Source organism: Hyalella azteca, unplaced genomic scaffold (assembly GCF_000764305.2).
Source record: "Hyalella azteca isolate HAZT.00-mixed unplaced genomic scaffold, Hazt_2.0.2 contig16748, whole genome shotgun sequence".
NCBI lineage: Eukaryota > Metazoa > Arthropoda > Malacostraca > Amphipoda > Hyalellidae > Hyalella > Hyalella azteca.
Window position 1 is genome coordinate 1 of NW_025946557.1, and position 25,815 is coordinate 25,815.

The 25,815-nt window shown below is 37.1% G+C and overlaps 1 protein-coding gene across 1 annotated transcript; it reads right to left on the minus strand.

The window, feature by feature from the left end:
* Window positions 1–2,526: 2,526 nt before the first annotated feature.
* LOC108675589 (glutamate [NMDA] receptor subunit 1) lies at window positions 2,527–25,815 on the minus strand. Its single transcript, XM_047885036.1, has 20 exons — window positions 25,798–25,815; window positions 24,971–25,315; window positions 24,363–24,485; window positions 21,307–21,435; window positions 18,225–18,593; window positions 17,666–17,766; window positions 14,663–14,782; window positions 13,970–14,117; window positions 13,407–13,505; window positions 12,777–12,891; window positions 12,066–12,200; window positions 11,689–11,744; window positions 9,775–9,797; window positions 9,158–9,268; window positions 7,840–7,928; window positions 6,878–7,026; window positions 5,684–5,841; window positions 4,954–5,126; window positions 3,853–4,142; window positions 2,527–3,603 (listed from the first exon to the last, which is right to left on the minus strand). The coding sequence occupies exons 1-20, from the start codon at window positions 25,813–25,815 to the stop codon at window positions 2,770–2,772; spliced, it is 3,585 nt and encodes a 1,194-aa protein (XP_047740992.1). The 3' UTR covers window positions 2,527–2,769.

Here is a 25,815-nt window from a genome sequence, read left to right on the forward strand (position 1 = left end):
CTGTTGGGGTCCGGGTTTTAGTCAGTACCGCAGTCGTATCTTGTCGGGTCTTGCTAAGTCGTTCGTTGGCAGTCGTCAGAAGTTTATTGTGGAAGAGTCCCATTAGTTGGCAGTCGTTGAAAAAGATAAATGACCTATTATTTTAGCTCGAAAGTCGTTGTAAAGTAAAAAAAATTGGTCGATAACTTTAGCAAAAGTCGCTGAAATTCCAACGACTATTGCCACGGTATGAAACCTGGCGCATACAGTGATTTTTATTTTTATAGCCATTCAATTTCCTTGTACATCTTTAATGTGTTGGAATATGGTGTGTTTACCCTAAAAACAATCATTTCACAGACAATTATAGAAAATTACAGGTAAAATGCTTTTTCGGTTTTTAACTGAAAAACCTGAAAAAAGGCTACACTGCTACAGCCTTACAGTTACAGGGAGTCAGGAACAAGTGGAAATGTGGAATTAAGCCAGATTCACAGCAATTTATATCAAATTCCAATTTTTCAGATTGGCCTCTGACTTAGTGATCCTAATATTTAAAAAGGATTGGAACTTCTAAGTCTGACTTAGTGATCCTATTATTCCTAATATTTAAAAAGGATTGGAACTTCTAATTTCTAACATTTCCCATTAAAAGATTTGAGTAGTTTTACACTTTTATTCTAGGATGTTTTTCTACTTTTCAATAGGCTAAACTCCGACTCTATTAACGCAATGTATTGTATTTTTGTATAAATGTATTTAGGCCTAGGCCTAAATGATTTTAATCATCCAAGTATGCATAATACCTAATCATGGTGTCAGAGCCAAGTTTTGGAGCCAACTCAGGTTACTCAGCCAAGACTTATTCAGACTTATCCTCAAGTCTTATAAATATAGGCTAAGTAGACTGTAGACCAGTATTCAGTGAAGTAGGTAGGCCTACCTAGGTATCAGGCCTATCAGCATCATGAATTATGAATAGACTAGACTAGAGTATTCAGTATAGGTACCACCGTACCAGCATTATCAGGCACAAGATATTGGTTTCAATTTTGAATAGAAGAGAATATCAAAAATGACCATCTCAAAAAATCTGTGGTTTGTCACTACTCAGTACCTACTCATTAATCATTATGCCAATTGCCAGCCGTAAGCCGTTTCGACTTCCATTCTGCCCATACGGCTACCGCTTGTCGGCTAGGACGCGATACGGAAACGATCATACGAATAAGGTAGGTACACGTACAAGGTTAGGCGAGGGAATGAAGAAAAACAACGTATCGAACTAATGTATTACTTCATCTGTTGGCAGAGAAAAACAAGGATATTTGTCGCAAACATGATGGACCCACCCACAAATATGAAACTTAATGCCCGGCCCACCGCTTCCCGTTCTCAACAGGATGAACTTGAAGGATGCAACACTGTTGAGACTTCCCGTCCGAAAGTGAAGGCGGGATCCGTTAAATCTGTCCTACCCCTTTAACCTAAGTCAAATACGATCTAACTTACACATAACCTATATAAGAAAGAATACCTCTTCCAAGTTCTGCAGTTATCTCTTTCATATTTTGTATGTAAATACAATTAAAATAGGTGTTGACGTAGAACTATTATTCAGCAATCTAACAGCATAAGGTTCCGAGCCGTTTCCACCGAAACGCGGTCACAACATAGTATGATAGTATTTGTAAAGACGGTTCCTTCTACAAAAAAGTACAGACAAAATCTTGATTTATTGTATAGGTATTGGAGATTATTTTGCAATGCTTTTTGGTTGTATAAGCCTATTTTTAACCTAAATTAAGCTAAATAAAGGTTCTCATTTATTAAGAGTAATGGCCGTAAAATTTGAATGGGACGACCTGCGTGAGAACCGCGTAGGAATTTCGTATAATTGACCATATTTTCTATAGCCCAAATTAAATCAAATTCACACGAACCTTTGCAGGTCAGTTCTAATTAAACAAAAGCGTCAAAAATTTAGAGACGTATTTCAGGCTCGCCGCACCATGGTTGAATTAATGCGCACAGCAATTAACGTGCCATCGTGTGAAGTCCGTGCGAAGAAATGTCCGACCGGTGTAAAATATTTGCTGGTTGTGTGTTATCCTCCCGTGCCCTGAAATTAATGCTTCAACAAAAGGGTTACAGTAAAGAATGGAAAACAGGTGTCTAAGCAAATGGCGCGGAAAGAAGTACATACAAGGTTTGGTATAAATGGCTACTCGGATGAACACCAATTTAACATACCTACGTATCTATAAATACTAGATGAAACAACCTAACATTAGCAAGCAGATTTGAAATTAAACCCTCTACAGCCTGACATGAGTAACCGGAGCCGGGGGCAATATTGTCACAAGCCTACTTCCCAAAAAGTATACGTTGCTAGTGAGCGCAAAATGACTTGCACTGATGGTTGCTGCCACGTACGGCAACTTTAAAATGTTCTCTGTTGCGTACAAACGTCCTCAGGTTGCAACACACAATAGTTTATGTATAACTCAAGTTGAAAGTTATTTGCCCGGAGAGTACATACTGCGTTAGAGGGTTAACAATGATAATTACCCAAACACAACCCAAAGTTGAGAAACCTCGTCAGTATCATAATTACCCAGTAAAACAGAGCTTTGAATTCGAAAATAATCTTAGTGCTAACTCATTCTAAAAAAACATATAAAACTGAATTCGACGCAAATTAACTTATAGTTACGATAAGCCATTATAAGAGCATATATGCGAGTTCTTATGATCGTTGAAATGCACACCACGCCAAGCAACAACAAATTAGACGTTTACTGCTTGAGAGATGTTTTCATACCCATTATTTATTTCCAAGTTACTTACAGCGCCAACCACATCTGGTAACTTGTCAACATGGAAGGCAACAGGTTGGCTTTGAATTGGTTTGCGGGACATTTTGCATTTTACTCCTTGGTGAGCTTCCTTGTCAAATGCGGTTCCAAGAGCATCAATTGGACTATGTTCACATACAGCTTCAACTGTGCTACAGATGTCACGACTCGCACAGTTCGATCTTTTGATGAAGTTTACGTTAGAGTTTTTTGATGATCTTTCTTTAGGACCCTGGGCAATCTCCATGTGTGGATTATGCAACTGAACTTCAACACTTGAAACGTTCGCTTTTTGCTTCTGAACATCATCAACTGGCTTTGAAATGAGAATTGGAGTCAGACCAGTCACCGAGCAAGCAACCCCATCCGATGAATGGTCACTAACTTGAAGTTCATGTCTCCTTGCTGCTGATCTCATTTTCAGTAAAGTCTGCTTCGACTTTAGCAAAGGTGATAGATTTGATGTACACTTTGTGGCTGACTTTTCTTGAATTTCTTTGTCGATTCTATGCAAATAGTATCCTATCCATTCGGCTTCACTCCAATTTGTGCAAATCCACGGTAAGTTTGTGCTATTTTTCAACCGATGACCAATCTTCTGCAAGCTTTTATTAGTAGATTTTATAGAATTACAGGGAGCGCTTGTCTGTTTGTGATCTTTTTCGTTACTCGTGCAACGTTTATCTTGATCTAAATTTCGTGAACAATTTTGCCTGCCTTGCTGACCATACATCACTGCTTCAGGGATGGGGAATTCATCGACGACCTGTAACAAAGAATGGACAGAGTCGTTGTAATTCGTAAGGTATTGTAAAATATGAGGGAAATTTTAGATAATAAAATAATTTGTTTAAATCCGTCATTCATTTCCATCAATAAGCACACGTGAAGCTAAACCGGCCAAATCTTAATCAAGATTGTGCTTAAAATGTAATACATATCGCATGAAGTGATACCTACATCCAACAAATGGATAATTTGTATATTATTAGAATTCCTGTAACATGTATTTTACCTCATCAAGGAAATCAGCCTCTCCTTCCTCCTCCTTGCAGTTTGTCTTTCCAGCGAAGGGCGGCCTCGACCCAGCCCTCTCTTGCGCGGCCTTCTTGATATTGATTCTTTTACAAAATATTTCAATAAAGATTAGGATTGTTCCAGTGATCGTAGCTCCAACCACCATGTAAAACATCCCCTCGATGTTGGTCAGGCCGAGCTGTAAGGGCTCGCCGTCCACCTCCAATGGACACTCGTCTTCGAGGTCTGACCAAATCCATTGGTCGTCGAGTTTGGCCATCAAGCCACCTGGAAAAGGACAATGCACTTGAATGATCTGACAAGATGTAATGGCTGTCTAGCTTGATTATCGAGACATCTGTAAAGAGGAAATATACTTTTTGCAACATGATTAGATCTAGCGGGCGTCGGCTCAGCTATTAAACGATCTAAAAGCAAATAATTGGTAGTGTGATCACATACAAAAATTTAGAATATACCGTTAGACTTCATGGGCGATAGATAATTGGAATACGAATATAGCATGAAGTCGATGAACGTATAAAATTTTTTATAAATTTTGTGAGAATCGATTTGCTCTTTTACGAAATTTTTTCAAATCGAATATCCGAAATTATGTTTATACTTTGTCTCATACGTTCTTATGGAAATGAGAGTCGCCAAAAAGCGACTCTGCGCAAAAGCGATTATGTATATAATTTATAGTTTCATACAACACCATAGTTTGATCACCTGAAAAGATTTCTGGGACAAAAAATTCTGAATTCCTTGCTTAAGAAGTTGTTAACCCACGTTGCATAAAATACATTGTACATTCGACGTCTAAATGTAAACTAGATTCTAAATAAACAAAAAAACGGTGACAGGCACTTATACATATATACTAATTATTGTAAGCCGGAGCTCGACACACGCAAGAACTCACTCTCAACAATTCTGAATTCCTTGGTTAAGAAGATGTTAACCCACCTTGCATAAAATGCATTGTACAATCTAAGCTTTAATGTAAACTAGATTCTAAGTAAACGAAAAAAACGGTGACAGGCACTTTTATATATTAATTATTGCAAGCCAGGGCTCGACATTAGCAAAAACTCACTCTCATGGAAGTGCAGGATGTCGAGAGTAATTTTTTCAGCCCATGGAGAGCCTCTGACAAGAGCGATACCGTAGCCTGAGCGCCCGAAAATATCTCCAACGGTGACCAGTTCGCAGTTGCGTGAAGCTTCGTACTCGAGACGAGAGCTGTCCCATATGAAGGCTTTCAGAGTCCTGTTATTAGAATGAAAATTTTTTTGAAACAAGGAAATATTTGCTAAGGTGGCCCACAAAAATCGACAATGATGAAGTTTTTATTTACGACTTTCATTTGCAGGCGTTCGGAATTCAGATTTGAGTAACCAAAGATGTGACCTATGATTTCAACAATTTTCAGAACATTTTGACTGAACTCATGGCTGGGTTGTAAAATGCTGCAGCATTTTACAACTCAGCATTCAAACATATCAAATTCAACCCTATTTAGGGTTGAATTTGATATGTTTTAAACTTTATTATCATTATTATTATTTTACTATGATAAGTCCCTCGGAATAGATCCACGGATTCGATTGGTCACTGTATCAAAAAAATGACTGAATTTAATTTAACTTAATTTAACGTTATTATCAATAATATTTTACTAAGATAAGCCGCTCGGGATGTTCCACAGATGCGATTGGACTAAAATGATGATTATCGTAAATCAATGTTTTGAAATCATATTAAATAATCATGAATTACCGCACAGCATACAAGCATACTCATCTTAATTAAATTTTAACACTAACCCATTAAGCAAGGCGTTGATCCCTTCTTGCGCACTCCTGACGTTGCTGCGGTTCATCACTCTGTACATGTTCGACAGCTCGATCTTCTGACGGAAGTACGTGTCGACTGCGGACCCAACCACGGTGCCGAAAGTGAAATTTTCTGACGGGTTCCTCAGCTAAGGAAATTCATGCAGCGAATTAGAGCAGCCGAATTAGTAGGCCTGTTACAATTTGAAAGTTGAATTGCATGAGTCATAGTTTAAAAACGTTGAATCTTGAATATAATTACCTGGGAATAAAAATTCGGGATATAATCGTATATTTGAAAAATTCCATAGCTAACTAATCGTATTAATTAGTAATTAGTAAGTATTAATCTTATTCTTTGTCAAAATTATCAGCCAAATAAACTTTTCAATTTAAAATGATCGACCTATTTTCAGACTATTATTGACTGCGAATTGAATGATAACTTATAATGCATAAAATATTTTCAACGAATTTCCGCGGTATTTAAAATTGGTCAAATAAATTTAGCAGTACGTGGGCCTATCTCACCAGTCTACGGTACTTGCAACTAAAATTTCAGTATCTCTTCTAGTTAACACTGAACATACTTCTGACGTAAAATGAGTTATCGATTTCGAGTGTTGCTCAGGGGTACGCTAAGTATTTAAGTTTCAAAATTATTTCATTTCCGAAACCACATTCAGCATGTCAAAATTTCCTGAAGTGAAGTCACCGACTGTAAATGCGGCATTTTATTTTGATATTTTTTAAATGATTGAAATGTATCGAAGATCATTGAACGTAAGCTACTGTTCCGTATTTTGGCTATCACACAATTTATACAGAAATTTAATTTATTTCAACTACTTCATATTGGTCGCTTATTTAAGCAACTTTCGCCATTAGAATCATTATAATTAATATCTTATTTCCATTATATATACATAAATCAATTCACAAAGTAAGAATATTACCCTGCCAACCTAGGGGCAAGGTCGATAACAACAAATTTAATTATAATTAAATTAAATTTGGTTTCATTTTTAGCGCATTTTCTCATTTATAGTAAAAATGCCCTATTGTGCTCGCCATGTCCGTCTTTCTGTCTGTCTGTCTGTCCGTCCGTGACCTCAAGTTTTCGTCGACGAGAAAATGCACTCTCTGTCACTCACTGCAGTGAGTACTGAGTTATATTTTATTTACTTTAGGATCGTTAATGCCCGTTATAGCGTCCGTGTGCTCCTCTAGGACCAAGAAGGCTGCGAGGTTCGCCGTGTAGGACGCCAGTAGGATCATTGCGAAGCCTGCCCAGATCAGCGTCAGCACTCGGGCACTCAGAGAGCGCGGTGTGCCTGGGGTCATGTCAATTAAATTTTGGTAAAAATTCATAAAATGAATGTAAAATTATATAAATAAACCATACTTGAATTTACATTGTGTCTCTGCTAAACAATATTGAAACCTTTGTGAATTTAAATTATAATGTGACTCTCAGTGACCGAGGCGTGCCTTGTGCTATGCGAGCGAAATTTGGAGGAAACTCCTAGGGAAACACGTTGCTTGAATTTACATTGTGATTGACACAAACAGCCGGCTAAAACTTTGTGAATTTAAATTGCAATGTGATTGTCATCGAACGCGTCGTGCCTGTTGTCATACTAATAAAATTTGATTAAAAACTCTTAAGGATTAACTTCATGCGAATTTAAATTGCATTGTGATTTTCAATGAGCGTGAAACAGACGTCGATAAGCACTGAAAAGTTTCGTTGTAGTAGATACGCGAGCAATAATTTGAGAAAGAAATTGATTAATTCTAATAAATTAAGTTCGTGTTACTAGAACTAGTAATTTGACGACATTAAACTACAGCAATAACTAGATTTGTTTAAAAACTTGAACAATAATAATGAAGAAAATTTTTAAATGTATATTCTCATAAGTGGCCTCTAATTTTGACGGGTCAAGTATGAATAAGTGCAGTGTAGTATACGTAAGTGAAGTCACATTCATTCATAGCATCAATAATACTTGTGATAGGTCCATTATGCATAAGTGCAGTGTAGTATGCGTGGGTGAACTCACCTTCATTCATAACATCATTAATACTTCTAACATTTCCAGTATGCATAAGTGCAGTGTAGTATGCGTAGGTGCAATACTCACCTTCATTCATGCCGCTGTTCAACAATACTCCCCATGACAACCAGCAGGCTTCACTCAGCGTTAAAGAGTCCGTTTCACTGCCTGAGTTTCTGAAAAAATCTGAACGTGAATTTCACTTTATGAAATTCAAAATTTCAAAAATCCTTTCTAGATGATCGTCAAAAAATAAAAAAGTTTTAAAGCTAAACATTTCGAAAAGAAATGAGTTTAATTCTTGGCTCGCGTACTCGTACAAGGGACCGGAAGTAGTCGAGTAATCAGGCGCTGAGAGCAATTACAAGCACAACAGCGAGTAAGATCGATAAGATCGATATTAAGAAAAACATTTAAAGCTATGTATAGTGTATACTTTATTTACAAATATAAAGTTTTATCTCCTGGTATTCATTTATACCTATTTTTTCGTTATAGCGTAGTTATACATAGGGCTGAAGTGGTCGAGAAGCCATACGCAGAGCGCGACTACATGTACAGAGATTCATGTATATTTTCGTTATTTCAAGCAGGTTTCATTTAAGACCAGGGCCTATACTTTCAAAAAAAGTTAAGAGATCGTAAGTTCATCAGCCAATCATTGACGGTCTTTCGAGCAAAAACCACCAATCATAGACAAGAAAATAGAGCGTAAGTACTTACGTTCACTTAGCGAATTTTGAAAGTTTGGCCCCTGAGAATTTGTTTTATTCGCAATTTTCTTATTAGTTTTTTCAATATATCGAACAATATTTTCTTGTTCGATATATTCAATATTTTCAAAAAAAATTTTCTTGCAATAGAGAAGGTTGTAGACTTCTCCCCAATATGGACTACATCGGGCTCACAACTACGACATTAAGCCGACGTCTCACGTGCCACCTTCAGTCTGGTGGACCAAAGAACCACCTGATGGAAGCCCACAACGAGACCATCACTCATACGGTTCTGGAAGAATGCACCAGCGTCGTCATGAGATGCCTCGACGCCAACCGACTCATGATAGCTGAGGCCTTCATCATTAAGGATAGGACCCCAGCCATCAACCTTCAAACTACTGGATTTGTCAGAACCTTAATTGAGACTGTTTTTGGAGTAATTTTCGGTGCTTTGATTCTAAATCATTTTGTGACTTTGTAATTATTCCTAACAATTTTGATTTTTGAGTAGTATCCTATTTACTTGACTTTGTACTTATGTCGACGCTAATTTCATCACTCAATGCGCCTTTTAACTTGATAATGAATGATAGAAACATTCGAAACGTCGTTAACGAAATAAAAATGTCCATCGGTAACCTGATTTTCNTGTACAGAGATTCATGTATATTTTCGTTATTGCGTACTTGTACATAGGGCTGAAGTGGTCGAGCAGCCATACGCAGAGCGCGACTACATGTACAGAGGCGAGCAGTATGGCCCAAAGACTCTCGTGGAACGGCTGGACGATGGACACGCTCGATGTCTTCAGTGGACTCTGGGGATAGAAACTGGCTTATGTACTGAATCAAATTTTTACATATGTACGACAATAAAAATATAGATAAAAAAATGCTTCGGATATATTTGTTCTCTTTCATATGTGGTAATTTAAAGGAGTATTTTTATTCATACATGAAAATATTTTGCCGATAATTTAAAGTTTGATAAACCTCTTGAGTTAACAGATTAAAAGTAGGTTTCATAACAAAAACATATTAATATATTAGCAACATTCTAATTATTATTATTCATTATCAGACACATAAGGTTTGATAACCAAACCTGTATTGTTTGTAATAAACTAATCAAAAATCATGTCATTCCAAGACCTAAATTTTAAGCGTCTAAAATCCATTTTACTTGAAAAAATATAACTCAGTACTCACTGCTGTGAGTGACAGAGAGCGCATTTCTCGTCGACGAAAACTTGAGGTCACGGACGGATGGACAGACGGACGGACAGACGGACAGACAGACGGACATGGCGGGCACAATAGTGCATTTTTCCATAAATGAGAAAATGCGCTAAAAAGACGATATTTATTCAAAGCGTCGTAAGTACATCAAGATACTGTACCTTTTGGATATACCAAATATGCAAAAGAAACAGCTCAACTCGTTAAAAAATTAAAGAAACAAATTTTTGATATTATGCCATTTATAATAAATTTTAATTGAAATTGCACCAAAAATACTCCTATACTCTACCAATATTCGCACTCATTTCATGACATTTAGACATCAGTTGTAGCCGTTTATATTGGCCAAGTCGTCACAAATTCAAACATTCCTTCAAGTTTTATTAAATTTACGAGCTTCAGTCGCATATACCAAAGCTCATTGCTGACAAAACTGCCATAAGTTTTATGAAAGTTCTTTAATATTTCGCTGCACGTGCTTGTTATCGTGGCATGCAGCAATATATTTCTTTCTGCACAGACAAAAAGTACAAGTTGTCCAAGTATTTGCGATGAAGATATCAACATATTTTCGGTAACATCACCCAGATTGCAACCCAGGCATCAATATCTCAAAACTGAACTGGGAAAGTCATAACACGAATTAGAAACTACTTCTTTGCGAGAGGAATATTTTTAAGAACAATTTACGGCATGGAATTCCATATGATGGATTTTCTTTGAAGATATGGACGCAATAAACAACATGGTACATTAATTTCAAATTTTCCTGAACATTTTTAAAATAAAATATCAGCAAATTAGTTTTAAGGAAAATTATTTCTCCTATGACAGTCAATTCTAAACAAAATTTTCCGCACTGACGTTTGAATATTCATTTTTCATTTGTGAAATCAATAACGGACCAGGCAATAAGTCCAGCAGCTATCTCAATCAATCGTCAGCTATGGAAAGATCGGGTTCCAAAGGCCGGACCCCTTGTGAATCAAGTCACGATCGAAAAGTTCAAGAATCGGCAACAGGCCATGGGCCTATTTCTTCAGTGCCGACACTTCTATATTATTCTAAGCAACAGGCCATTCATTAATTTTCAAATGTTATTTCAAATCGATCACTATCATTCACATATCACGCTGTGGTTCAAGTTAACCTACCCTGCCTTTATTGGTAAGATGTTCCGTTCAACCAAATTGAGATTAGACAATAAAATATGCTACTTCTATTTCATATTCAGTTGTTATTTAGTGATAATATTGCGATTCCATAATTAATGTGCTTAAATGATTAGTTTCAGTCGGTTCATAAGTATTATTTTCAATGTGTAGGGTTGCTGCTGATCTCGTGTGGACTGGACTCAAGGTGACACTCTCCAAGCTCTTAGAGCTTTTCGTGCTTAACGATCACCACGTGGACCTACTTCTTTCCTTGAGGATCGGAGAAGCCCTGCAGACTACCTTGTTTTAGGAATTCACAGATGTTGCCTGTTGTATCTGTAGATTGAGCAGCTAAGGTGTCAGATTTATTATTATTAATGTATGACGTTCTCCCTTGATGTAAACTTTGATTCGTGTTTGTTCTATTAAATTGTTGGTGTTCCTAAATGTTTATAGTATCCGAGTCAGTGAAACGAACCCCGATGAAGTATACAGACTTCATTACACTAAGCATTGCCGTAATATAGTCCACTCATAATTGAGACAACCACAGCAAATAAAAATAACGGCAAATATGAAATACGCAAATAAAATTATTTGTGTTAGTATATTTGCAAAGAACTGCACCGTAACTGTTTGAGTGTTACTACAATCGTTCCTGGAATTAATGCTACGTATAAGGATCTCAGCCCTGATTTCTACAATTAGGTGAGTGAATCGAGGTACATTTTTATACCGAAGATTGAATATCATTCAAGTCAGCAGGAGTTTTTTAATTGACCTTTCAAATGACAGATCAGTAACTGCTATGTTTATAGTTGCCTTGTCACTTTTAGATACGTCTTGCGTCTCAGTGAGCTGAAAATTTGTGAGCCTTCCTATTAGCGCCCGAGAAATAAAACGCTGTGCTGTTGAAGTACTTTGTTCGTGGTACAGAATTTGTGCAGAAAAATAAAATATAACTCAGTACTCACTGCACTGAGTGACAGAGAGCGCATTTTCTCGTCGACGAAAACGTGAAGTCACGGATGGACGGACGGACAGACGGACAGACAGACGGACGGACATGACGAGCACAATAGCGTCTTTTTTCCACAAATGAGAAAATGCGCTAAAAAGTATCTATTTATCTTGATTATTTTCATTTGATGACACGTAATAAAAAACTTACTACCAGCACATGTACTGTAATAACCCACCTGTACCGTTACTGTAATACTGTTCTCCGTACTCTGTGTCGTTCGAGACATAGAGATCGAACGTGAAATTCGAGGCGCTGGCGAGTTCATTCAGGAGATGAACACAATAACCCGAGCAGCAGCGTTCACCAGGGACTGAAATGATGTTTACTGCACTTTAATAATGTTCAAAGTAATGACATTAAATACACTGCACTTTAATGATGTTCAAAGTAATGACATTGAACACAATAACCCGAGCAGCAGCGTTCACCAGGGACTGAAATGATGTTTACTGCACTTTGATGATGTTCAAAGTAATGACATTAAATACACTGCACTTTAATGATGTTCAAAGTAATGACATTAAACACNCAATGATTATGAAGATATGAAAGCTACAATGATTATGAAGATATGAAAGCTACAATGGTTAAGATCATATTAAAGCAACAATGATTATGAAGATATGAAAGCTACAATGATTATGAAGATATGAAAGCTACAATGATCATGTAGATATGAATGCTACAATGATTATGAAAATATGAAAGCTACCGCGATTATAAAGATATGAAAAGTACAATGATTATGAAAACATGAAAAATACAATGATCATGAAGATATGAAAGCTACAATGGTTAAGATCATATTAAAGCAACAATGATTATGAAGATATGAAAGCTACAATGACTACGATCATATTAAAGCTACAATGAAGTGACCACTCACTGACGGCAGCACCTGCGTACAGCAAGCACGGGGCATGGGTCGGTGTCACACACTCGCTCTTCTCAACGCTCGTCTCCGACATCATCAGGAACGGCTTGTCTTCCAGGGTAAGGACCTACGCAAATACTCATAATATTTATAACATGGAATACCGTTACAACTTATAATCACATCCAATAACATTTACTAACAAAATAGTAAATAATTGTAAGAAGGACTTTAAAGTCTTCATTTATTGTGTGATCTTCCTGTGGCGAATTTATATACACATTTGGATGTTTTTTCATTGTCTCCGGTTTTTTATCCAACTTCCAAAATCACTTCATATAATTGTGAGAGCTAGACCAATATTTAAGCACACTCCCCCAAAATCTATGTAAATCCTTTTAATTAACCAAGAAATATTCAGTGCTTGATCGTGTGGATAATTTTCTGCGCCTTTTTAGCGCATTTTCTCATTTATGGAAAAAATGCGCCATTGTGCTCGTCATGTCCGTCCGTCCGTCAGTCCGTCTGTCCGTCTGTCCGTGACTTTACGTTTTCGTCGACGAGAAAATGCGCTCTCTGTCACTCACTGCAGTGAGTACTGAATTATATTTGTTCTATCACTTCGCTCAAGCCCTTGCCTACCTTCAAGTGTGCTGGGATGAAGTAACCTGTAGGCGTCTCGCTAACGCCGCCGGGCCACACAATCTCTTCGTTCAATTCTAAATCCATTCTTCCCGATGACTGCAAAGATAACAATTTTCAAATAGGAAAATTGTTATCTAAGTTGAAAACTTTTAATAAAGTCAATTACATCCCGGTGTCACTCAGACCTACCATAAAGTTTTGCCTATCAAGTTTGTTAAACTTGAATTATATTGTCCTGGCTTTGGCAACTAATTCATAGTAAATTTATTTTTTGCGCTTATATTATATATAATTTAGTGATTTTTAAAGCGCAAATAGAGCCTTATCAAGATTTTTTAAATCATTCGAATTAACTTACTGGTAAGCATTTGATTCTGATCGAGCTGTTACAGTTTAATCCTTATATACACTTTAATTTATTCCGTCTGTTTATTTATTTTCCAAATGAATAATTTAATAATTACCAATGAATAAACATGACTATCAGAAATCTAAGAATTGAGTTTAGGTATATTGATCACTATTTGCATCTATTGACCATGATTTTAATTAATTCAAACCTTGTTATACAGGTAGGTGCCGACAACTTTCAGTAGGTTGTCTTGTAAAGCATTTATGATTTCATATTCAGCGAAGATTCGATCACCGTTGTTGTCGAACGCGACTCGTCCTGTGAGTCCTTCTGTCAGATCTTGACGTTTGAGGTACCTAAAATATCAGGGTGAGAATGCTTAATATATGTGTAGGATAACATCGTATATCAGGGTGAGAATGCTTAATATACGAACGGGATAACATCGTGTGAGATTGCACACGATGTGTATCATCGTTTGATAACATCGTGCATCAGGGTGAGAATGCTCAAAGTATCAATTTCAAGTGGTCATATGCCAGGTTATTCGTCACGAACGAATTTATTCATCATGACTCTCCTTCTAAATTTGAGAGTGATGCAGTGAAGTACCATGCAGTGAAGCTACAGTGACTACGCTCACCTGTACAGTAGAGGTCCAGTGATGTTCCAGTGATTGTGCTCACCTGTACAGCAGAGGCCCAGTGATGTTCCAGTGATTGTGTTCACCTGTACAGCAGAGGCCCAGTGATGTTCCAGTGATTGTGTTCACCTGTACAGCAGAGGCCCAGTGATGTTCCAGTGGTTGTACTCACCTGTACAGTAGAGGCCCAGTGATGTTCCAGTGGTTGTGCTCACCTGTACAGTAGAGGCCCAGTGATGTTTCAGTGGTTGTGCTCACCTGTACAGCAGAGGCCCAGTGATGTTCCAATGGTTCTCCTGGCAGCAGGCAGACGGAGGGCTCGTTATCATTTCAGGCTGTTCTTCTTGCAAGGATTTCAACGCTTTTGCAGTCACGTGCCTGGACGATGCGATATTCATATAAAATATGTTTATCGGTGCGAATTAATTAACCTTGGTGAAATAATGATTATTCCCACCAACCACATTCAAGTCCCATCTTTAGGGGAGCGTCCAGGGACAACTTTATCTCGGTTATTTGCAGACGGATCGATTCGAAATTTGGTACACTTCTGTAAAACGGAATTCTAAGACTTTTCTTCGTGTGAATTTTTCGAAAAAAATGAAAGAAAACGTGAAATTCTTAGAAAACGGCCAAAAAGGGGGTACTTTAGAAATCCTTTCTCCTCCTAGAATTTTCAAGCTTCAACATCGAGACACATATCATTCGATGCGCAAAGACCATATCTAAAAACGTCACTTGGCGGTTTTTTAGATTTCTCATTTTTGTGGCTGTGTGAGCATTTTTTCCGATATTTTTCGAAATTTTCCGATTTTACTCCCGCCCTCCCCAACTTTTTGCAAAATAAAATCTGAACCATAACGCAATTGGAAAAACGACCAAGTGACGTTTGTAGTCTTTCCTTTCCAAATCGAATGGTATATGTCCCATTGATGTAGCTTCAAAACTGTAGGAGGAGATAGGATTGCCGTGAGAGAGGTTTTCTGCTTTGGCAACTTTTCAGTAGAAGCAAAAAGCCGCCGCGTGGCACGTAAAGGCACGTAACGTAGCCTAGATACCAAAAGTAAGCATCAACTCACTTCAAAGACAGTAATCGGTGCATAGAGCCACTAAATGAACACCATCCCGCGTGCTGTCTGTGAGGTTACTGAGCTCTAGCCGAGTGAAGAGCACATTTTATAGTTAATTTCCCCCTTTGGAATTACTAAAGGCCCCCCACCTCCTTCCCCCCTTACGGGATCTGTCGTGAACGCATAAATCAACGTACAGAGATGGTTCTAGTACCGTTTGATGCGGCAGAAAGTAAGATTTAAGATAAGTATAAGAACTGGAGAATGTCATAATTGGTTGCTTTACATCAGACGATCCCTTTTATTGTGCCCGGCCGGGTAATTTCCGCCTAACTTTACTAAAGGGGCCCGGACACCTCCCCCCTTACGGGATCTGTTGCGAATGCATAAATCAACGTACAGAGATGGTTCTAGTACCGTTCAATGCGTCAGAAAGTAAGCTTTAAGATGAGCCTAAAGACCGGAAAAGCCAAAATTTCGAACTTTGGACCTAGACGCTCCCCTTAATGGGTTCTCATCGAATACCATCTTCATAAAATCACCGAATGAAACACTACAAATTTTTTCAATTTGTAAAATTTTCATGGAACTACAAAAAAACATTGAAATACAAATCGCCCCTTTTCATTATATCATTTACATATAATTTATTAATTTTTTTAATGAATGCCCATTTAGTAAGTCGAAAAAATTTGTTTATAACCCCTTCACGTGTACATGAAGAACTTGGAATATTGCTAATGAACGATCATTTCTATTCATATTACCTATTGCTATTAGCATCCCTACGGTGGAACAGCACAGATCATACGCATGTTATATCCAGGTCATTTTTCACAAATCGAAAATTAACGGAAAATTTGTCAGAAATTAGATGAAATATTGAAATTAGACGAAATAATCTAATAGTTCTAGTTTGGCGAAACTATATAAGGTTTTAATTTTTTACTTAACATTCACCTATTCCTAATACGAAAGTCGTCAATTTTGACTTCAAATTTCACGCGTGCATTTATAATACTTAAATTATTATAATAACCTTGATGAAATCCAGTTCAACTCAACTTTTTTTTAATAAAAATTCATAAGACTGAGTAGACCAAACAACTTTGCATGAACACATGCATTTTGTTTGGTAATAAATTGTTGTCCATGAATAATAAAACAATAAATTGTTATTGTAAAGCAATAAATTGTTGTTGTAATTGTTGGTGTAAAGCAATAAATTGTTGTTGTGATTGTTGTTGTAAAGCAAACGTCAGAGATGATGTAATGATGTCGTCATATCGTCAGAGATGATGCTGTCACATCATCATTGCATGATGCAGTCAAATCGTTACGTTTTTGGAAGTGAATTTTTGTTAAAGCAAGGCTCTGTCAACGTGAATCATTTGACAAAGTTCAATTCACTGCCATTATATATAAAAATTTGTCATTATAAGAAGAATGACGAATTTTGCAATTATTTATATATATTATTGATTTATTGAAGGTATCGGCTAAGATCAGGTCGTCTGGCCTTTTATTGGTTTTAAGAATAAAAAAATGTGCGTTTGCTGTAAATTTGAGCCCGAAACTCACTGCTACATTGCTATATTTTGTTACAGAGCCCTTATGAACTGGGCGTAACTCAAAACCACAACCTATCCCGCAATAACCTTTCAGATTCGACCTGCTTCTCGCAGTTCATCAAGCGAAGGAAACAAAGATGACCAAATATTAAGATTTCATTCAACACGAAAGGTGTTAACAGTATGCGAGGATCGAAGTCGAGTCTAGGCTTCGAAGGTCTCCCTGCATGAGAGATGAACATTGCGGCTAGGGTCACAAATGGGACAAGCCATAAGCACATAGTAAAGCTTTAAAAAGAGTTCCTAAAACCTAAGCTTGTACAGTTATAATTTCACACACTTAACTACAAGATCATGAAATAAAAGACAACAGCACAGGTCCTACTTTAAAATAACCGATGATAAAGTACACAGTACACACATGTTCCCTGCGGTGGCGCAAACAGAATAAGGCTATTAGTGGCTACTAACCCGGACTTCAGGGTCAATCCGGCAACATCGCAAACACATCTGGTTTATTTTTTGAAATGACATTCAAAACAGTCCTGGTTTCACTCCTCTGCAGCTTTTCTTTATCCAATGTTTTATTCGGTGATTTAAAAAGGATGAAAGAAAAATACCTGGTCGCCAGCAGGTAGACGCGGACAGTGCTGTTCTGCAGAGGCCTCAGTTCGTTCAAGACGCTCGCTGACCCTGGAGCGAACTCGACTGTCGAGCTCACCTGTGTATATTAATTTCAAATTACTTAAGCTTCCGATATTGAAGTTATGTAAGTGATCGGGACTTACCGAATAAACAACATAGATCATAAGTCAAAGTTTCATCGGTAGTAGAAAATCTTTGTTGAAGAAATAACAACGTGGTATTAGTTTCCTCCTGAATGTCTTCAGAAATACTTTATCGTTACTACCAGCATGGCACTTGCATGTAATGGAATTCCCACTAGATTAATTTTGATATATTTTATTTTTTTGCAAACGATCTGAAACTCAGTAGATAGTTCAACAATCCTAAAATTGACAATTATTTGAAACAATTCATCATAATCAATATTTTTGGTCAATTTGACGGAAAAACTGCTAGCAAAGTTTGACCCTTTTTCATCAACCCTCACTCACCTTGACCCTCATACCATCACCCCTCACTCACCTTGACCCTCATACCATCACCCTCACTCACCTTGACCCTCATATCATCACCCTCACTCACCTTGACCCTCATATCATCACCCTCACTCACCTTGACCTTCATATCATCACCCTCACTCACCTTGACCCTCATATCATCAACCTCACTCACCTTGACCCTCATATCATCACCCTCACTCACCTTTACCCTCATATCATCACCCTCACTCACCTTGACATTGGTCTCATCACTCATGTCCCTGACGAGGTCGTGGAGGTGGCGTAGCGTGGTCCAGCCCTCAGCCTCCGACGACATCACGAAGACGACGGACCGGAACGAGAAACGTTCAAGAAGCCGCAACCAAACTGCGGCCTGGTGACTGTACGGCGGAACTGTTCGTAGTAGTGACGCGTGAAGGTTCTGCAATAAACAAAGTTCTAAAATATGTTCTTTAAAGATTATTCTTACTCATTGAAACATTACTGTCACAGGACTGTACGGTGGAACTGTCCGCAGCAGCGACGCGTGAAGGTTCTGTAATAAATGAAGTTCAAAAATATGTTCTTAATGTTATTGTCATGTCCGGTGTCAATCCACTTGACCTGATAGAGATTGAGGACGAGTCAACATCTGATAGACACGTGATAGATCACGCGATCAAGACCTCAGTAGTGGGCGGAAGCGAAGTTAATAAAAGGTCTAGCAACCTTAAGCGAACCCCCCAGTAGCTGATAAGCACTCCGCGATGTAGCGTGTAGCTTGAGTTCTCCGACCTTACGGTCGATGTCGTAGCTTATAACTCTGTATCGCAACTCTGTATTACCACCCCATATACAAGATACGTTATCTGGACTTGTGTGTCTTACTTATCCCTCACTACCTTAGTCAACGAACCCGATCCTCAGGTAGAGCTTAATACTATGAGCTCAATATCATCGTTTGTAGTAAATACACAATCTGTGACAGTGGCGCACCCGAACAGTGTCCCTCATACCTGTGACAGTCATGAGTATCCCCATACCTTGGAGTTATGTTACATGCTGATATTAAAACATTACTGTTGGAGGACTGTACGGTGGAACTGTTCGTAGCAGCGATGCGTGAAGGTTCTGTAATAAACAAAGTTCTAAAATATGTTCTTAAAACATTACTCATACTCATTAAAACATTACTGTCACAGGACTGTACGATGAAACTGTCCGCAGCAGCGACGCGTGAATGTTCTGTAATAAATGAAGTTCAAAAATATGTTCTTAATGTTATTGTCATGAGTATTCCATAACTTGGAGTTAAGTTACATGCTGATATCAAAAATTAATATTGGACTGTACGGCGGAACTGTCCGCACTCTACAGGTTTTGCAATAAACGAAGTTGAAAAATATTTTCTTAATGTTGTTTTCATGAGTATCCCATACTTTGTAGTTATGTTACATGCTGATATTAAAAACATTACTGTTTAGAGGACTGTACAGCGGAATTGTCCACAGCAGCGACGCGTGAAGGTTCTGCAATAAACGAAGTTGAAAAATATGTTCTTAATGTTATTTTCATGAGTATCCCATACCTTGGAGTTATGTTACAGGCTGATATTAAAACTTAATGTTGGAGGTCTGTACGATAAAACTGTTCGTAGCAGTGACGCGTGAAGGTTCTGTGATAAACGAAGTTCTTAAATATGTTCTTAATGTTGTTCACATGAGTATTCCATAGCTTGGACTTATGTTACATGCTGATATTAAAACATTACTGGTGGAGGTCTGCACGATGAAACTGTCTGCAGCAGCGACGCGTGAATTAAGGTTTTATAATAAACGAAGCTAAAAAATATATTCTTAATGTTGTTTCTATGAGTATTCCATACCATGGAGTTATGTTACATGCTGATATTAAAAACATTACTATTGGAGGACTGTACGGCGGTACTGTTCGAAGCAGCAACGCGTGAAGGTCCTGCAATGTATGCAGCTTGAAATATGAGCTTCATGTTATTTCTATGAATATCCCAATACCCGAGTGCTAAGTTGCATGTAGATATGAATGGTATTACTGTTCGGGAACTTTTCGGTTGAACTGTCCAATGGAGCGAAGCATTATGAATATGAAAAATATAAAAATTCCATTTATTTTCTTTTTGCAGTATTTAAAATTTTATTAGGAAGTACCCCTATCATAAATTTTAGCCGGCCAACGCAATTGAGAAAAAATAAATCACGGAATTTGTCCGGAAAAAATGACCGTCTGGCATCCCTGTTTAAAAACAGTACAAAAAATGAAATAATAGTACAAGATGAAGCAATCGGAGTCAACGTGTTAACTCGAGATAATGGGTTTAGATTGTCCGCAATAGCGATGCCTGGCGGTTCTGCCGTTGAACTTTGCGAGAAAGTTTTCGTATTATTGTTTGGACACAGATGATAAGTTATATGCTTGTAACAAAAATACTGGTGCGTTGCTATTCGAAGAATCTGATGTTGGAAGTAGAGGCAAACATGTCCTGTAATCAACTTAATTTTAAATAACGTTTATTGCGCATGCAGTTTACGTGTTTCAGTTCAAAAAATAACAGAAAAAAACGATGGTACAAAATCAATAAAGCTACCATATCACTGAGTTCTCTTTAAAATGCGTAAAAGTTCGCAGTAAATAAAGTTCTAAACTACCCCTATGGATGAATCTAAACTTCTCTAATTTTTCATTACAAATGATATAAATCGTTACAAATAAAATCTTCGCTAAAAATTTTTGTATGGGAGAAACTTTAGGCAATTATAAGTCGTATACGACACTGGAACACCGTAAGCCTAACCAGTTACTCACCGATTAAATTGGAGAAAGCAGAGTTTCGTTTTCCCCACTTTTTGGAAGAAAAGTCACACGGAAGTCCTTATACTCTACCTCCACCTCCACACTAACCCCGTCTCTCCACCTTCTTGCAGCCAACGACCGCGATCACCTCTTCAATAACCCAGCTCTATCTCATAGTAAAGTTATTTTGTCACTAAAATCATGAATGCATTGTCCTCTACAGATAGTCTTTTACTATTGAAACGTGACCTTCCTCATAGGCTATTTATTTGAATGAACTGTACCTTGAGCCTTCCTCATAGATTATCTATTTAAGGAAAGTATACCTTGTTTGAGAAGGCGCTATCCCTGACAGAGATGGACAAGACAGGGATGTGGTAGAATCCTCCTGTGTAGGATATGGAGGCTGTAGGAGCGCTTGAGTTGCTGCCTCCTGCAGCTATAATGACTGCTACCTGAACGTAAAAACAGTTAATCTTTTAATTGACAAATTAAATTATTAAAAGTTTTTCTAAAAGCAGAGCAGAGGTATTAATTTTAAAAACAAGAAACAACATAATTTTTCTGGAAGCCTAACTGCTGTAAAACCAATTCTAAAAATTTTATGAAATTATTTGTCGATGAAAATTTAATTTGCATCTGAAATATTTGATTTTCTTCCGTGTCACATGGTTTTTCTCATACAAATGTCAAACAATTTACAATATGTGTGTGACAGTGAACTCATAAAAACAACGAGCATTCATTCACTTGATGTGGATAGTGAGGTTGTTGAAGAAATATATTCTCGTGAATAAGGTTACCTGACAAATTTCTGAGCAAACTAGTCTAATTGGACGTATAGCCGAAAACAAACAGATCTCACTGAATAAGTAATGAATATCGATGCTTAAACAATATATATTAAAATATATATTGATATATTTATATATCAATATATTCTTCTATATTATCAATATATTCTATTTTCTTAAATATATTCTGTTTGTTCGTAGACGCCGGGCACGTGTTGGATCAAAGTCACGTACGAGTGGATTGCTGATTGGCGCGTTATCGACTTCCAATACTACACAATCTCGTTAATTCAAATTGGTGCGTGGCCATGAGGTTTTATTCAAATTAAATCTAAGGCAAACTGCAATTATGATCTCAATTAGCTTTATACAATATTAGAATATTCTGGCGAATAGTTACATATATAAAAGCATGAAATATGTTTGAGAATGGTGAATATATTAAAGTTGCTTCATAAGCTATAAAATATTTTCCCGAAAGAAATCATTTTAAATAATAAAGAATTACAACGTCTCCTGAAAACAACACATGCTAGAAGCTGTATTATATAGTGAAATCGCTGGTCAGCCTTACTATGCGGTGGTATATAACACAAAATCTATAAATCCTAATCTATATTCAACAATTGTATAGTAATATCTAGAATAATCTATATCCAGAACTCAATCCCGTTATTCCCGCAATTACTAATCCCGTAAACAATAAGGCATTCTAATTATGCATGTATTCTAATTCTAAGTAAATAAAGGCCTCATAAAACCCGATTGTGCGTTGAAGAAAGGACGCTCATTTTACACTCGCTTCAAAATATGAAAAGAATATTTTGAATATTTTAAATTATAATTGTATTTTACAACAGCAAAATCCAGTTCAGCAGTCTAGTCTAGATGACCAGTTCAGCTGATTTCTTCGTGGAGGCCTTGATCACGAAGCGACAATCAAATGCTTTAAATTCTGTATAAATAATTATCAAAATGAATTAAATAAAAACTCCATCACACTTCAGTTCGAAATAAAACGCATAGTTCATCCACCAAAACAATTAGATTTCAAATTATACACAAGTGGCGAATTCCCGTGCCAAACATGTGAAAAAAATGCATGGAACTTATAAATAGAATGAATATAGGAGGATATGAAACGAATGAAAAAATACGAAATATGTATGCGAAACTAATAAATAATGTCTGACAATTTTTTACGTATTAGGAAAATGTTGGCAAATTCATTAAAAGTGCAGAATATGACTAAATGAGATTGAAATGGCCCGATTCTAATTTAGAGAAATTTGTGCATTGTATTAAAAATGTAAAAAATATTGATCAGGTGTAGAAATATAATGTAAATGATATTAAAAAATGTGTGCCAAATGAATGAAAATAAATATGAAATTGATGTATGACTACTTTACTACTTTAGTACTGTACTACTGTATGTACTTTAGTATGAAATTACTGAGAAAAACTTCAAAACAAAATTTAAAGCAAAATCTATTGGAAATGAAGGACCTATTTTGATACGCAGGCTCAAGTTAGATCCTATCTATGAAAATCCGCTTTGAATTTGAGCTGAAGTAAGACGACCATGCATGGTAGCCATGATACGAGTTCCATTAAAGGCTTAAAACGCGCTCACAAAACACCAGAGATTTTGTTAATAAAATGCTATAAAAATATTTTATCAAAAATATACCCGAACTCAAACGTCAACGAAACACTTTGCTCTCGATGCAAGAGGCATTTTCTTTGCTCCTACGTTTTCAATCATTTCAATTAAGTTTATTCATTTTATAAAACTTTTTCGCACAACTTACACTCTATTCCCAAAATTACTCAAAATTTCGCACCAACATTACACTTAAAAAAATGAGTAAAACGTTTTACAATTGTCGCTGGTGCGAATCATCCTGATCCAGCTTGTGCCGACAAAAAAGGGTATCAAGAGTATGGTTTTTCTCGTACCGAGGTCAAACAAGTGTGTAGGTATTCTGACAACACGACCCATCTATTAGTGTGAATGCAGCCAAAATATCTCACGCATTTCTGTGCCACATATCATATATATAATATTTTACATTGTACATGTTAACACTTAGAGAGCGGCACAACCCACCAGCGCTGCCAGATGGCCCAAAAACGGCCAAGTCCGCAGAATAAAAAAGCCTATAATTCAAAATTTACTAGTAAATTTGTCGGTTCCTGTGCAAAAATTACATTTTCCTTTTTTCTGTACTTCTCAAAATTCAATAAAGTAGTACTGCCATCAAAAAATTTGTCGACAAACGCAATTAAAAAAAACTAATTCGCGTAATTTGTCCGCGAATTAGTATTTTTCAATTGCGTTTTCTGGGCACAATCCCAGATCGACCTCCCCTGCAACACTACCAGCGGCGAGAAGCAAGCATCAGCATCGTGCATCAGGTGGCTCCAATGAGGGCGGATGAACGATAATCAGAGGCGGCGATCCATCGTGGCCTAAACTGCAACGTCCCAAACAAATACTAAGGAATACTAAGGAAGGAATTTGTCCGGAAAAAATACCCTGCAACCCAGCGGTGGGTAGTGACACACTTAACGTCTAAAATTACATTTTGAGAGATGAGATGGCGACACACATCTCGCGCCACCACCAGAGGGCTCCTCGCCTCCAGCAACGTGACTCCATAGAGCGTGACGTGCGATGATGACGTCGAGCCACGGAAGTTTGCCTCCTATGTTACAAAAATAAAAATATTACGAAGACTTTTAGTGCAGAGAAGTGATTGAAATAAAAATAGAAAGCGAAGAAGTAAAAACCAGTAAATTCGCGAAATGTTTACCGAAAACGCTTCGGAGACTAACTCCATCATCAGTTCAAAAATTGAGAAAAAAACACATGTGCAATCGATATAAATATTATACAAAATTGTTTTTTCCGTTATATTGCTAATAAATTTCGTTGCTGAATTCATGAGATTAGTTACCAATATTTGTGTCAGTAATCCCGAAATTGAAAGTTCATACCCGACTCAAACAAAAAATTTGCATTTCACTTGATCTTGGCGAGCAAAAACTGATGCTTTGAGGCTTAACAGACTAATTTAATCATATTTATGGAAGAATGCCGTGGCACAAGGTTCACAACACAGCCGATTCACGCTGTGGTTTAACTATTATCTCAAATTTACATTTTAATTTTCAATAATTTGCAACTCACTGATATCTCGTTCAGAAAGAACTCAGAAGTGACGTCATCACGCACTACACCTCCGATAACGAACGCTCGAGCAACGTCAGCAACTGAGACTGTATCATCGTCGTACGTCGCTACAGCGTAGTCTACAGACGTGGTGCATTCATCGTCGGTTGCATATTCATCGCTGTTGAATTCAACGTTGTCATCGCTGTCTAATTCAACGTACTCATCGCTGACTAATTCAACGTTGTCATCGCTGTCGAATTCAACGTTTTCTTGTAGATTTACGTAAGCTTCGTGGATATCGTGGCCTTCTTGGTTAAGACCGTCTAGTTTGGTTGTAATGTTCGGTGCCTGGTAGCTGGTCTGGTGGATGTTGTTCCGTGGGTGGATAAATGGAGATTGAAAGTCAGATTGATATAAGCGGTTGCCAAAAATGTGGCTAGATTTAGTTGAATTTCGATGTAATCCTTGTGTTGATAATATTGTAATAATTGTGATCGTAAAAATAAGATTCATTTTTCTAAAACCAAAGGAAGCTAATATGGTATTACAGAATAACTCTTCGATACATAATCTGAAAACGAAGAACGATCAAAAACTGTGCATTTTCAACCATATTTAATTTTCATATTTTGAAACATAACGTTCTTACGAGTTTCGCAATACAAGGTTCACAACAAATTTTGGCAGAAATTATAAAAAAGGAGAACGTACAGAAATTCATTCCAGTGAAAAAAAAAACAAGAAATACAACAAAGTTTTTTAAGATTTGTGCTTTATTTACCACGTATATATGTATACAGAATTGTATACTGACGAAACCTATTTTGGGCGCACGTTATAACCATATTTTCACCACACAT

Coding starts and splice junctions, on each gene's coding strand:
- LOC108675589 (XM_047885036.1), bottom strand. Junction 13,506..13,969: donor GCACCTACCTGTATAACAAG/GTTTGAATTAAT, acceptor TTATCTTTGCAG/TCATCGGGAAGAATGGATTT. Junction 4,143..4,953: donor CATCCTGCACTTCCATGAGA/GTGAGTTTTTGC, acceptor GTCCTTTTCCAG/GTGGCTTGATGGCCAAACTC.